A 14,264-nucleotide genomic window follows, 5' to 3' on the forward strand; every position below is an offset into this window, starting at 1 on the left:
CATTTTTCCGACTGTCAGTCAGTTAGTTGGAAATGCCTGTCAAGTCCGGAATTAGAGATTATGTTCTATTGCCAGGCAATGTGCTTAATCCTGATCAACATTGCTTGCGTTTCCCGGTTTCAATTAGTCCAATTGAAAAGGTGAGTCTGAACCCAAATTTCTATAGCTAAATTCAAAAACTTTAATTGGGGTTTCCCTGTAGGTACCCAACAAAGATCCTCACTTAGCTTGGCTTTATGGATCAACCATTAAGCGAAGGGAGACTGGATATGGCGAATCAGTCGGTGATGGATTACCCGACAAAGCAAACTGTGATTCAGCACCTGCCGCTCATAACTCTTGTGACATTAACCAGAAAGATGCGAAAAACAAGGCCTACAATATTGCACAAATGGCCGCCCAGGATGCAAAAGCAGCTAATGATGCCCAGGTCGCTGCCGCCGAGGCTGCCTCACTCCAAGTCAAAATGGAACTTGCCAATAAGGCCGTTCGAGAGGCTAGAGCGGCGGAGGCTGCTTTAGCAGGCAAAGAGCAGATCATGGGACAACTGGAGCAGGAGCAAAGGGAGGCTCAGGCAGTGGTGGCCGAGGTTGTTAACTCACTCCAAAATACCCAGGCAAACGTAGATGCCGCCATGATAGCAGTTATCGATGGAAAAACCGAGCTAAAAAAGCTTAAAGAGGTGGTAAATGAAGCCACCGCTCAGCTGGGTAATATCGAAACTTTTGCAACTGGTTCCCAGTTGGAGTTGGAAGAGAAATCTCACCTGTTGGAGGCGGCCAAGCATAGGCTGGAAGGCCTCGGAAGGCAAGTGTGTTCCCCTAGACAGAACTACGACAAAACCAAGAAGGCGGCCAATAAGGTAGCCTGTGCAGCAGTGGAGGCCAAGCAAAAGGCTTAAAGACTACAACGTGAAATCGGTTCTAAAACACCTAAGAGCTAGGAGCGATATTTGTATAATAAACCATGTTTTGTACGGTCCTCAAGAGAGAAGGAGACATTAAGTTTTCTGATCCTAATTTGAGTTCGTTTTTAGTTGCCATTATATAGAGATATATATTTTATGTTATTAAAAATACATTTAAATTAATTAAAAGTCTGAAAAACGCCAGTTCTTTAGCAAAACATAATGAAATTTGATTGATTTTTTTGGGAAAATCAAATTTTTTAATGTCAAAAGCTATACATATATTCTATGGATAGGTTATGTATTCTCGGTCAGATTAGGCTTTACGAATGGAGTCAGAGTCGGATGTTTCCAAATATTCTATCGGAATATGCCTGGCACGAAAGCGCTGCTCATCATCCTGCTTTTGCTGCATGCGTTCCCTCGACTGAATAGCTACCACTACCGATCGGCCCAACCGAATGCCAAGCACTGTCTGTCGAGTTTGTACGGGGATGCCAGCATCGATGCGGCTGCAGGGACTGGCGGTGCTGGAGTCGGATCAGGATCTGAAGGCTGTTCGGATGCAAAGAAAAACAGTTGCACTGGAGGGTTGGGTCGCGGCGATCCCAAGGCCAAGGCATCGAACATTGCCCAGAAAGCTGCCCAGGAGGCAAAGGCTGCCAGCGATTCTCAGATGGCAGCTGCTGAAGCGGCTGCATCGCAGGTCAAATCCGAACTGGCCGCCAAGGCAGCCCAATCTGCACGGGCGGCGGAGGCAGCACTGGCTGGAAAACAACAGATTGTGGAACAGCTACAACAGGAGATGACCGAGGCGGAAGCGGTGGTTAATGAGGTGACCTCCTCGCTGCAGAACACTCAGGCGAATGCCAATGCTGCTGCATCGGCTGCCCACGAGGCCCAGGCTCAGTTGAATCAACTCAAGAATCTAGTTTCCGCTGCCACTTCAAATCTGGCAAATATCGAGAATGTGGCCAGTGGGGCCCAGCTGGAACTGGCGGAGAAGACGCAGCTTTTGGAGGCCGCTAGATATCGTGTGGAGAATCTCGTCCGCCAGATGTCCGAAGCCAAGGCGGACTTCGAGAAGACCAAACAAGCGGCCTACAAGGCTGCTTGCGCAGCAGTGGAAGCCAAACAGAAAGCTCAAAGAAGTCGGCGTATGATCAACCACCAGCAGATGCGTTGGGGTCCCAGGAAATTGGCTGGAAAGTTCTCCGGCGGGGCAGCTAAGATGTAGCATCAAACTTTGGGATAAGTCGTTCTTTTGTATATTTTGTTATGGTTGGCTTTTATTTTAATTAGTTTTTCTATTATATTTTTCTGTTTCTATTTTCTTCAAATGAAAAATAGTTTTTGGTTTTTTAATGTTTTGTATTGAAAAGCCGTTACTTTGCGTTTCATTAACATACTGTTAAGGGGAAAAACAGTTGAGAGAACTGTTTACAGAGCTGTCTAATCACTTGGTTGGACTCTGTTAAATTAACATAATGTTATTTGGGCTAAATGTACAGCACACTGTTAAAATTATGATGGGCAGCACTGACAGATCAGCTGTTCAATGTTATAAAATCAACCGGCAAATTGTTTAAGATATTTTTTTATTGAATTTTATATTAAAACCCCTTTAAAAGTGATGCTTATAAGAAGAATTAAGTGCCTGCAGTATCTGGGAACCCGCTACAACAGTTCGCACTATGTGACAACTCCGATTTTCTATGTAAATGCAGGTGAGTCTTTCGGTGAAATGCAAAATCCTTAGTTCTTTGTAATAAAATACATCTTTTCTTATGGAAAGCCCCCCACATTGGACACCTTTACTCGGCGGTTATAGCTGATGCCCACTGTCGTTATCAGATTCTAAGGAATCCGGAAAAAAGTGTACGACTCTGCACCGGAACGGATGAGCACGGTACCAAGATCCAACAGGCGGCGGCACTTAACGGAGTTCCAGTGGCCAAATATTGTGATGACATATCGGAGAGATATCGAAAAGTGTTCCGAAGTGCTAATATACAGTACGACGACTTCATTCGCACAACAGAGGACCGACACAAGCGGGCAGTGGCGGATTTCTGGGTACTATTGGAGTAAACATCTTTATCTCTTGTCATTTAAACTTACTGTATCTTTAATCCGTAGAGGACACTTCACACACGAGGTCACATCTATTCAGCTGCCTACAGCGGTTGGTATTGCGTGTCCGATGAAACCTTTCTTACCGATTCCCAGCTGAGACTAGATGAGTCCACGGGCACACGTTACTCTCTCGAGTCAGGGCATCCTGTCGAGTGGACTGAGGAAACCAACTACATGTTCCGACTGGCACAATTCCAAGATGATGTGCGTCATTGGGTAAAACAAGAGGCTCGCATCCGTCCGGCCAAGTTCGAAAAGATTTTACTGGACACTCTTAGCGAACCACTGCCGGATGTTTCGGTATCGCGTCCTTCCAATCGCGTTCACTGGGCTATTCCTGTACCGGATGATGATTCACAAACAGTTTATGTCTGGCTGGATGCTCTGGTTAACTATCTGAGCTCTTTAGGATATCCTAATAAGGAGGTAAGTTTTATGGATATTTCTCGTAGCATCCTTTCAGCTTTCAAAAAGTTTATTTATTTATTTATTTATCTAAGGCTTACCAAATTAGTTAAAACTATGAGCTAACATACTTTCATAAAGTAAAAATTGTATTTTTTTTTCATTATTTTAGTTCTCCAGCCACTGGCCACCGGCACAGCAGGTGATCGGTAAGGACATCCTAAAGTTCCATGGCATTTACTGGCCCGCTTTCCTTCTTGCCGCTGGATTGGAGCCTCCCGGGCAGCTTTATGTGCACTCCCATTGGACCGTTGATGGACAGAAGATGTCGAAAAGCAAGCACAACGTGGTGGATCCCGTCCAGGCAGCCCAGCAGTACACCATGGAGGGCCTAAGATACTTTCTACTCCGGGAGGGCGTTGCCCACAGTGATGGCAGTGAGTGAGAATCGAAACCGCGAAATCCCTTTGATGTCTGTGGCTTGTTCACTTTGCGGCTGCAATGCCATGTGGTTCACGATGAAAATCGGATGAGGGGTGGGAGGTTTGGGGCTAGGGATTGTGTGGGTAGGGATGACCTGCCTGCGGTTATTCAAATAGTTTTTCCATCAAATTATCAACCGAAACTGTTGAGGTTGCCTTGAAGTGTTCGTATGTTAGTGGCCATCTGTCGTCGTTAGTTTTACGGCAATGGTTACCTTCTGCTTTAATTTGCATTTCAATTTTATGCCCGAATTGCCAAACCGAAAAAGGGAACTAAAGTCGAGAGAGTTGGCCAAAAGTTTTTGGTCTACTAGGACAAGAAGAAGAAGAAGAAGAAGGCGGTGTGCTGACTTTTGTTTATTTGCCTCGAAAGTTTTCATATCCCAAACTTGCAGCATTTGCATAGGGATAGTAGGGGAAAACCGTTGGAAATGGGAGTCGAAAGTTTCCGCCCAGGAATTCATCAATTGTCCAACAGATATGATTACGTTTGTCATTGGTTTGGGGGTTATCATCGAAAGCAATTAACACACTTCGCTGAGTGTCACGGGATGCGTTTTGATTGATTCGCCAACCTTTTTCGGGTTTTCCATTTGCATAAATTGCTGGCGTTACGACCAGCCCTCCACCTCCCAACTCCCACTACCACTTCAAATTTAATTTTCAATTATTGCTGACTTTGCTTTTCCGACGGATTTTCCAGACAGTCGGCTGCTTTTCACGTTTGCCTTTATTCAATTTGCGCTTGTTGATGTTTTCTCTTTTTAATTTTTTCTCCTTTTTTTATGGCCCGCTGCCTTGCGGCTAATTTAATTGCATTTTTATTGCATTTGGCCAGCAAATTGAAACCAAAAAAACAAAAAAATGTGCAAACTGCTGCAGTGCGTCGGCGTCGCATAATTAAATTACAAAAGTTCGACATCTCCGCACATTTTGCATATTTTTCGGTCCATGAATGATTTATGCCACGCGGTAGATAAATTTTACTTTAATTTGAGCCGACTGCCATCCATTAGGCGGCAAAAAAGTTCTTTTCCATCCAAACAAATTCGATATTGTGGCCCAAGGTGACATCCGGTTTTCATAAAGCTGTTGCGACAACATCATTATTAAATTGCTCAAGTTTTCATTACAGGCCAAACTTCCGCAACACAGAAATTGCATTTCGTATTTGAGTACATAACAGCTGCTCCTTGGTTAAAGGAGGAGAAATGGTGCAAGGACCATTCGCATCTGCGGTTATGTTAAAAAAAAAAGAAAAGAAAGTTGTCCAGGAAATGCAAATAGGGGAGGTGCGTTGATGCAATCAACTTCCTTGGGGCGTCGCTCAATTTTCAAATTTGAATACATAAACTTGTCACTGGGGACTGGCCAGGGGGCTTGGGTAAGTTTTGGTGGCAATAGCAAGTGCTTTCATGGAATTATATTGCTCTCTTTGGACATCTTTGTGGCAAGGTTTTTAATGTTTCCAATTTATGTTTTTATGTTTGAAACTCAAATTCACATTAAACTGAAAACATTTCAGATTTATATGGAACAAATATTAAAAGGAATGTTCAAATTATTTAATAGAAGTTATCCCTTATTATATATATTTGATGTTTGTGACAATGATAACACATGTTGATCTGTATACTCAATATTTTTAATTGCTTTTACTTAGAATTAGCATTTTTGATAGATTATTGAGTCTCCTTAATGTTTATTCTCCGGGCAACACGAGTCGTAATAGAAAAAGGTGGATCTGCGGTGATCATAATATATAATACTGATCATTGATTCTTTTCAGTTTTTTTTACTCACATTTCTCGTTTGTGCACAGGGTCAATCCATTGAGTTTCAAACTGATCAGTTTAGGCAGCTCTGTTGTAATATCCCGAAAGATTACGTACACCTGGGCGGGTTGTCCATTTCTAATGTTTCTTTCGAACACTTCATTATTGGGAAACAGATAAAGGTCGCCGACTTGATTCTACAAAAGAAAATACATCATAACTGGAGAACATAAAGTCTTTAAAAGTACATACGATACTACCGCGAGCTGAGAATACTGCCTCCCAGTAAAATTCCCTAATATAGTTTTTATGCGCCGTAAAAATTCCTATGTATGTTTGACCCCTGTTCTGAGTACTATATGAAAAATATTGCTCGCAATTGTTTTCTGGTTCATGTACAGCTGATGCCAGCATCAGAAATGTGCAAAAGCAAATCCCATATGCGATGTACATTGCGCTGCTGTCAAACGTTGACTGAAGACTAGCAAAAGGGCAGTTCAGAGCAACAAATTTATATAAAACATTTCTTAAAAGGCACTGAGAAAAAATATTTCAAAAAGCAATATTTAAGGCGAGTAACACATATATTAAATTGTTTTCATAAATATTTTTTTCTTATATCAAATAACATGTTAATTGGAAAATGGGTTGTAAGTTTCTTAAAGAAAAATATTCAATATTTTAGGATTCTGTGAGTCACATTTTTGGTTTTCTTTGCTGTCAGTGTTGTTGAGATTAGAGTGCCATATTAATTAATGATTTCCTCTTAATGGTGATAAAGAAATGTTGATAAGCTACGTTAATACTGAATCATTTTCTTGGGAAATTCCCATCCCAAATAATATGCTGTATGTATTTCTTGTTTGCAGGTAAACATTCAATTCTATGAACTGTTTACTGATTTTTCGAATAATTTCTTATCATCCCATTATCGTAATAACTTATCATTCCCATTAAATAAATAATTTATTGGAATATTATACAAAATCTATTTTATTAGGTTTATTGGTTTTTAAATTTATGCTATACAAATGATTGCATTTAAAAACCTTAGCATTATTTGGAAGGGAATTTATGATTCTAGGTTTCTTTCGGCGAAGATTACATCTTTGAGTTAAGTTATATAGGGAACCCCATCCAAGATCTATGGGTAAAAACATGATATCAAAAGAGTAATAGCTTTTTATTTGTAGTAAACAAATAAAATTACTTATCTGGCTAACAGATAGAGTGATATATATATGTCTTTAATCAACTTATTGTTTTTAATTTTTTGAGTTTTTAGTAACATTTATTTTGTACTTACTTTTTATCTCAGAGCTGCACAGCATTTGTCTGTTTAGCTCTAAAAGTGTCAGTTTGGGAAGGTATGGATATATGCTTTTCCTGAAGCTAACAAACATTTGTGCCGGCGATCCATTCTCGATTTCGGTGGCAACTACACTTTCATTGGGATATGGCCTAAACAAGTCAATGATATTCTCTGCAAAGCCGGCATACAAAAACTGTATTGTCCAATTAAAGTTGGCTATACCGATTCTTGGTGCCGTTAAAATACCAATGGGGTTGTCGTTGTCATCAAAGTGATAGCTGAACATTGAGCAATTGACAATGGGATAAATCCAGTTACTTTTCACAAAGTGAAGGATTTGGCAAAAGTAAATTAAGTAAAGGATTGACATATCGCCCGAACAAGCCGATGTGGATGGAGACTAAATCCGAACTAACGCTGTAAACCAACAAATAGCGAGAATTAAATATTAAGGTCACTTTTCAATAGTACATAAGGGTTATCTTAGGGAATCTTGTTGTACATTGTAGATCGTCTAATAATAATCTAAATCAATAGGAAATGGCCCTGAGATCAATTTTAATCTTGATGATCATTAGATCGAACCCGATTGTTTGTAAAAAATATTTAGTTTTGTTTTTACGTTTACTTTCTCCCTTTTTTATTTTGGAGCTAAAAAGAATATTAGATAAGTTTTTTTTGTATTTCGAAAATATGTTTGTGATATTTTATCTCAAACATAATAATAATTAGGATCGGACTCTGGATAGCGATGGTTATAAGCTGAATCCGGGGGCATGACCCTCTCTTCCAATAAGACGGATATCCTTCGAGCTACGCGCACGGTAGTTGAGGGTGCTGCATCTATGGAAAAGATTAAATAGTTATTAAAAACATAGATTATTTTGATTTTTTTTCACTCACATCTGTGGTTGCTGCACAGAGTCTCTCCATTGAGCGAAAAGTGAATCAACAGGGGTAGCTCATTTTTGATTTTATTGAATGTTACGTACACCTGTACGTCTTTTCCATTTCGCACACTATCAAGGTAACCTTCTGTGGAGGGATATGGATTGATATCCCCGATTTGGTCCTGCAAAGAGAAAGTTTTAGCTATATCCACACATTGAGTCGTTAATCCCATTATTACCGGGGTACTGCCGATGGACGAAAACTTTGCCTCCCAGTAAAGTTCCCTTACATTTTCCGTGTTTGCCGTGAAAATGCCTATAAAATTACCATTATCTAACGATTGGTACCTAAAGTATTTATCGCAGTTCGGATGCGGTATGTTTAGGGCTAGGGCGCAGTTGAAAACCACAAACAAACTAAGTAAGGAAGTGATCCACATTTTATAGAACTTATTGACGCAGAACCCAAATAAGACTGATCTCGCAGATGTTGGCAACTAAAATGAAACGAAAAATGTAGAAGCTTATCACGAAACAAAAAGAAACAAACGTCTTATCAGAAAACGACAAAAATAAAAAAAACAATAAAATTCTAGTTTGTTCAGATTCCGGTTTTTCCGGTGAATAATAAAGAATAAAGACTTAGAAAAAAATTTGTTCTTTTCAATTTTTTTTTTGTTTGTATTCGTTTTTCTTCAAATATATATATTTAGTACCAAAAAGTAATATTTTATGTAATAATTATTTGTTTTTTTTTTTCTTTAAAATTCCTGTAAAATTCTCTCACAATGAAGTTCTTTTTCCTGTTACCTAACATTTCCGACCTTTGAATGTTAATTTAAACCTATATAGTTGGCAACCTTTTCCCATAACTGCCTATCTGATCCGGCTAGTGATTGTGTTAAAGGGCAGACAAGAAATTAGTGTTTGGCACATAACCCATACGCCCCGTGTTGGCCGAGGCAAATTTGCCTGTCACCTCCGACCGGCTGTCTCCGATTGCAGAGAGGCTTGTTAAATATTTGATGGCACTACCACCTCTGCACTTAAAGCCAAGTTTTATGCCGTTGAAAAATACGTATGGAGCAGAGGGGCACTGCATAAAATTGTGTCAAACTTTTCTGCAGGCAATAGCAATGGCAAAACTGGAACAGCGACAAGTTATTCAAGTTATTTAAGGTGCAGCAAAACAGGCAACAGCCCGCATTCGAAGTGCTGCACTTGGGGCACGTAAAAAAGTATTATTTATATTACTGCCAGGAAGAACGAGCGGCTGTATTTGTCTGTGAAGAAACGGGGGTGCCACACGCTACTCCACCGCCTTCAACTTTCTCATTCCCATTTGGTCACGTGGCAACATGTGCAGTGTGCTTAAAGTCGGTGGCAAGTGTTGTACACGGCTTCCTCGTGCCGTCAGCAACTTTTGCTTTTTTGCACAATTTGTAGCTGCTCACGTAAGCAGTTAAGAGTTGCCCGGACTTTGGCCCCGGACTTCGGTTCCGGCAGGTAATGCCACATACAAAATACAACACGTGTTGCGGGCCTCTTCGAACAATTTCATTAGAAAGCTATACTCGATTGGCTGGGTAGGGGGAAAGGGAGAGTGGTTTGGGGAGGTGCCGCTAATAAAGTTCGATGCAATTCACATTGCATTTCTGGCCAACGGCAGGCAAACGTTTGCAATGCCATCAAAATTCAATGCATTCAAAATGAAAAGCCTGCCAATCGGTTGGGTTAACTCTTGAAAGGCCATAGGACTGAATGGTTACCCCTTTGATTGGTATTATAGATTAGTTAGCCTTCAAAATTGTTAGTTTGTAGAGATTTTTAGATTTTCTTTGTGTTATACAAAAGTATTATAATTTGTTTAAATTAAAAACTTGTGTTAATTAGATTTCCTAACTACGAGGTAACATCACTTTCCATAAAAATTCCTATTTTCCGCACACCCAGTGGCTTGACATGAATTTGATTTTGGGAAACTAACGTCCATGCAGGTGAACTCAACGCAACGCAACTCAACTCGACACTCTTTGAATTCGGTTGACAAGCAGACTTTTTCCGTTTTTGCCTTTTTTTGGCCAGATGAAACTTTCTGGTGTATTTCTTCTAGTTGCGCAACAAATTAATGTTTCAGGCAACACTTTTTGGCAGTTGTATTTCCCCAGAGAGTAAGCATGTGAAAACCTCATTTGACGCAACACAGGTGAAACAAGAGCTGAATGGAAAAAGTTGAAAGTGCACCAAAGAAATGTGGGAAATTATTCTTCGTTCTGGTTTTATTTCCAAGCCGAAAGTCGATAATCAAAATGCCTGAAATTTGACTAATATTAATTACTGGCTATTAGTAATGAGTCGATTATTGTCTTAGCTGGCAGTTTGACTGAATCTGGTTAGATATGAGTTGCAGTTGCAGTTAAGGGTTGCCCGGATGGCATGGATTGTGGCACTTTGTGCAGCATTTTTAAAGGGCAAGGCCATTTTAAAGGGTTTCTATTTATTAATTGCGTGGACATTTTTAAGGGTTCTTGAATAAAAAGTTGACATTGCTGTCCTTCAAATTGATTCCCTTTGATGTCATCGTTGGTTTTAAATATGATTTTTACTTTCATATAATAAGAGACATTTAATAAGTGGCATTAAATAATGTTAATTAAATCAAAGATACGTGATTTGTTCTATAGAGCTCCTTACAGGAGTGCATTAAATTAATGCACCTCTTCTCGACTTAATTTTCTCAAGTTTCCCCTTTGGCAAGCACATCATTATACATATTATACTGGAATCTAGTCCTTGCCGAGACACTCTTTTATCTTGTATATACTCCTCCTTCATTCAGTTGAATTTCCCTTCTGGCGAAGATTTTGCAACTATTAGCGCAGCTTAAATCCTTTCGTGTTCAGCTTTCCACCCACAAAATCCACCTGCAGCATCATTTTGTGTGTGGTGAAAAGGAAAATGCTGGAAAACTCCTTGCCCTGCTTGTTGTTGTTAAGTTATTCGGATTTTATCTTAAACGGCTTTGGTCGAAGGACAAGAACTCCTGACTCCTACTCGTACTACGTTTCCGCCGTGCTAATCTCCTTAATGGCCAGCCATGGGCATACGGCGAATTTGTAAGCACTTAATGCCGCAGCAGATGGAAGTTAAATGGAGGATCAAAATATATCCCTTCATACGCTCCGTTTTCCAATGTCGAGTCTGCCTTTTGTATTCCTTCTGTGTAAATTTTAAAAAAACCTTAATTTCTTACATGTTAGCATATGTATAGTGTAGAAATGAAAGTTATTATGAACTAATAATAATAATAATAATCTAAATAACAACGTTTTATTATAGAAATCCTTTGAATTTCAGCAAGTTTTTAAGTAAACTTAATTTTTGTAGTTGCTTAAGCACATTGTTTGGTCTCAGCTGTCCTCCTTGGAAAAACTCACATTCCTGGGGCAAACTGACAAGTTGTCTTCTCTGGTTTCTTTGCAGACTACAGCCACGTTAAGGCGCAGCGCATCCTTAACTCAGAACTGGCCGACACCCTGGGCAATCTGCTATCGCGTGCTTGTGCCAAGTCGCTGAATCCCGGCCAAATCTATCCATCAGCCAACGTCGAGCACTTGGCGGATCTGCTCCAGAGTTTGGATGCGGCCAAACGCCTGCAGGATGCACTTCTGCAGCTGTCAGGTGAGTGGATTGGAATGGTTAAGGAAAGGAGATGGAGTAGATGGGAGCGCTGCATTGTCATTTTAATATTTAAGCAGCCAGGCTTGAGCTGAAGAGGCGCCATCTCGAGATGGTTTATAATCTGCATTTGCGTTTGCATCCGCATCCGCATCTGCCCGAAGCACTTCCGGCCAATCTCCGAGCGGCAAGTGCACTAGAGAGTGTGGCCAAGCCAGCGAGCTTATAGCTTTAAGTGCGCCAAGTGAAGCCATCATTTTCTATATTGTATTTTATGCACTTGAAGAAAACTTTGAGTTAAATTAATACTTTAAGTGATTTTAAAGGAATCTATATAAGAAATTTGAATTTGGACTTTGAACCACTAGAAACTAGCCAGCATTTGGAAAACCTTTACCTTTGAATCAGTTCTAAAATCTGATTTTTACATCTTAATGGAATTGGAAAAACGGCAGGTTTTTTTTACCTTGATTTGTTTGATTTTTTTATAATTTCTCTTCAAGTGCCGTGAATGTTTCGTATTTTGCAGAACGATGCGAGTCGCATTACGAGTGCAATCACTTCCACTTGGTGGCCGACAGTGTGATGGCGGCTCTGCATGCGGCCAACAACTTCTTCGAGAGCTCCAAGCCCTGGACGCTGAAGGCGGGCGCACCGGAAGGCAACCAGCCTCGTTTGGAGACCATAATCGCCATGACAATGGACGCGTTGCGGCTCTGTGGCATTGTGCTGCAGCCCATAATTCCCCAGCTGGCCACGCGGCTGCTCGATAAGCTAAGCGTACCGACCGCGCAACGTGGCTGGAATTACTTGGCCAAGAGTTTTGCCACCACGCCAGCCAGTCAAGAAGGGAGCCATCAATTGGACGGACAAACCAGTGCTCTGCTGTTCCAGCGGATTCTCGAGGAGAATGGCGGAAAGTTGAAGGAGGAGCCGAAGCCGCAGCCAGCCAAGCGGAGTAAATCGAAGAAGAAGGAGCGCCACGAAACAATATCCTGAAGTGGCTGTAATAAACTGATTTCAAAGCCAAGCCACCGTCGACATTTATTCATTACGAGGGCTTAATAACACTGAGCAACAAGAGTCCCTTTTTTTTATCCATTTTTCTACCACTAACTTAATTTTCAAGCTATAATCCTAGATGATTAGCCAAAATCATTGATATTCTGTATATTCTTTATATAATTTTCGAGCTTAGCAAATCGATTGGGAATTCATTTTGGCTAAAAGCCCTTGTATACTAGTGCAGGCAATCAAAAACGCAGGGCAAACAACTCGGCTAACTCTGGGCCTCTGACTCTCACTCCAAAGTCTCATTAAAATCCACTTAATTATGTGCAGGAAGGAAAAAGCAGTGCCGTCAGCAGCATCGCTGTCTCATATTCCTTTGTAATTTATTACGCGTAATTGAAGTCAGCATCAGGTGGCAAGGATGGGGCGTTATTTATGGCCTTCAATTGGCAAACAGGTTGAGGCCAAGCCACCAAGCCGAACTTGAGGCCAGGCCTTTATTTGTTAATTTATTTTAATTTCCACAGACCAGACCCAAAAATAAAACCGAAAAGAACAACATAAAAAGTACTCCACGAGCTCGGGTAATCAAAATAAATGGCAATGTGGCTTTCAATTCTAGGAGGAGTGCATATGGGAGTGGAGAATGGAGAATGGCTGAGGGCCAAGTCAAGTGCAACCATTAGAGTCAATTGCTGCGTTGGCCCAGAGGAATAGACAAAGCTGATTACATTACTCGCCAGCCAATTCCAGATCCGCTAAAGGGGAAATAGTTTAATTAAGATTCCCCCACGAAGTCCGCACGCGGCATCAATCAAGTCTCAAGCCCAGAAGTCGAAAATCAATGGCCAAGACTTTTTGCAGTTTTCTTTGGTATTTGTTTTCCCGGCTTTCCTCTAGTGTGTTGCAGGTGATGATGGGAAGAAATTGGGTAAGTACACCTGTTGAGGTTCTTTAAGTTTAAGTCTTTTCAATATATTTTGCAAAATATTTTTAACGATTTTAAAACTAATTAGTTATTAGGATTTCTAAATCATATTTATACTATGAAGTATAGTAGCCTTTCTTGTTTTAAAAAATCCATCACCTTTCCCATCACTGGTTTCTTGTTAATTGCTGGTGAATTGCAGACATTACCGCCGCTATCAGGTGCACGTAAACAACGATTTAACTCCATTTTGCCGTAGACCACCGCTTAACCATCTCCCAGCTTGGCAATTAGGGCGCCAAAATGTGCGGGCTTTTGGGCCCAGTTAACTTGCAATTTGCAGAGCAGCTCTAAAGCTGAGAAGATGCTGATGCTGATGCTGGTGATGGTGATGGTGATGATGGTGATGCGGATGTACACGTTGATGCAGACAGTTTGCTGTTGGCCTGAAAAGCTAGCACATGGGAAAAGCAGACAGATTGAGCAATTAGTGAAAGGGTTGCTGCATTGTTGGGTTTCCTTTGAATTCATTAAAATGGGCTTTTAATTGTATAGGGAGCAAAAGATTGATACGAATGTAATTGGAGTTTCTATTGTTAGTTCTTATATCATGGAATCAACATCTAAAGTTTTTGCGTAAAAATATAATTTAATAATGAATCAGAAATATTTACAGCTTTATTGAATAAGTAATCTATTTAAGAAATAAAAGCGAAGTTTTAGTTGATTTTTAAGATTAA

At 40.5% G+C, this 14,264-nt stretch overlaps 5 protein-coding genes across 5 annotated transcripts; 3 read left to right on the forward strand and 2 right to left on the reverse strand.

Annotated features, from left to right (window-relative positions):
- The first annotated feature begins 32 nt into the window (after window positions 1–32).
- LOC108111637 lies at window positions 33–943 on the forward strand. Its single transcript, XM_041818857.1, is given in 2 exon segments — window positions 33–140; window positions 203–943. Coding segments are annotated over 2 exon segments (849 nt in total).
- Window positions 944–1,217: 274 nt separating this feature from the next.
- LOC108111638 (uncharacterized protein CG45076) lies at window positions 1,218–2,235 on the forward strand. Its single transcript, XM_017221169.2, has one exon. The coding sequence runs from the start codon at window positions 1,278–1,280 to the stop codon at window positions 2,142–2,144; it is 867 nt and encodes a 288-aa protein (XP_017076658.2). The 5' UTR covers window positions 1,218–1,277; the 3' UTR covers window positions 2,145–2,235.
- A 224-nt stretch (window positions 2,236–2,459) lies between these two features.
- LOC108111687 (methionine--tRNA ligase, mitochondrial) lies at window positions 2,460–12,615 on the forward strand. The gene is made up of 6 exons (XM_017221234.2): window positions 2,460–2,634; window positions 2,703–2,983; window positions 3,047–3,469; window positions 3,621–3,885; window positions 11,391–11,588; window positions 12,115–12,615. The coding sequence occupies exons 1-6, from the start codon at window positions 2,541–2,543 to the stop codon at window positions 12,582–12,584; spliced, it is 1,731 nt and encodes a 576-aa protein (XP_017076723.2). The 5' UTR covers window positions 2,460–2,540; the 3' UTR covers window positions 12,585–12,615.
- On the reverse strand, window positions 5,560–6,201 carry LOC108111689. Its single transcript, XM_017221237.2, has 3 exons — window positions 5,958–6,201; window positions 5,734–5,902; window positions 5,560–5,674 (listed from the first exon to the last, which is right to left on the reverse strand). Exons 1-3 carry the CDS (start codon window positions 6,156–6,158, stop codon window positions 5,613–5,615), a joined length of 432 nt encoding a protein of 143 aa, XP_017076726.2. The 5' UTR covers window positions 6,159–6,201; the 3' UTR covers window positions 5,560–5,612.
- LOC108111688 lies at window positions 7,622–8,418 on the reverse strand. The gene is made up of 3 exons (XM_017221236.2): window positions 8,147–8,418; window positions 7,921–8,089; window positions 7,622–7,860 (listed from the first exon to the last, which is right to left on the reverse strand). Exons 1-3 carry the CDS (start codon window positions 8,345–8,347, stop codon window positions 7,730–7,732), a joined length of 501 nt encoding a protein of 166 aa, XP_017076725.2. The 5' UTR covers window positions 8,348–8,418; the 3' UTR covers window positions 7,622–7,729.
- Window positions 12,616–14,264: the final 1,649 nt, after the last annotated feature.

This window comes from Drosophila eugracilis, unplaced genomic scaffold (genome assembly GCF_018153835.1).
Source record: "Drosophila eugracilis isolate 14026-0451.02 unplaced genomic scaffold, ASM1815383v1 contig_401, whole genome shotgun sequence".
Classification (NCBI taxonomy): domain Eukaryota; kingdom Metazoa; phylum Arthropoda; class Insecta; order Diptera; family Drosophilidae; genus Drosophila; species Drosophila eugracilis.

Excerpts from the sequence above, each read along its gene's own strand:
- LOC108111638 (XM_017221169.2), top strand. The coding sequence starts at position 1,278 with ATGCCTGGCACGAAAGCGCTGCTCATCATCCTGCTTTTGCTGCATGCG.
- LOC108111687 (XM_017221234.2), top strand. The coding sequence starts at position 2,541 with ATGCTTATAAGAAGAATTAAGTGCCTGCAGTATCTGGGAACCCGCTAC. Across the intron at positions 2,635-2,702 it reads GATTTTCTATGTAAATGCAG|CCCCCCACATTGGACACCTT; the intron begins GTGAGTCTTTCG and ends TCTTATGGAAAG. Across the intron at positions 3,886-11,390 it reads CGTTGCCCACAGTGATGGCA|ACTACAGCCACGTTAAGGCG; the intron begins GTGAGTGAGAAT and ends GTTTCTTTGCAG.
- LOC108111689 (XM_017221237.2), bottom strand. The coding sequence starts at position 6,158 with ATGTACATCGCATATGGGATTTGCTTTTGCACATTTCTGATGCTGGCA. Across the intron at positions 5,903-5,957 it reads TCTCAGCTCGCGGTAGTATC|AATCAAGTCGGCGACCTTTA; the intron begins GTATGTACTTTT and ends TTTCTTTTGTAG. Across the intron at positions 5,675-5,733 it reads CCTGTGCACAAACGAGAAAT|ATCCACCTTTTTCTATTACG; the intron begins GTGAGTAAAAAA and ends TGATCACCGCAG.
- LOC108111688 (XM_017221236.2), bottom strand. The coding sequence starts at position 8,347 with ATGTGGATCACTTCCTTACTTAGTTTGTTTGTGGTTTTCAACTGCGCC. Across the intron at positions 8,090-8,146 it reads CGTCCATCGGCAGTACCCCG|GACCAAATCGGGGATATCAA; the intron begins GTAATAATGGGA and ends TTCTCTTTGCAG. Across the intron at positions 7,861-7,920 it reads TCTGTGCAGCAACCACAGAT|ATGCAGCACCCTCAACTACC; the intron begins GTGAGTGAAAAA and ends TCTTTTCCATAG.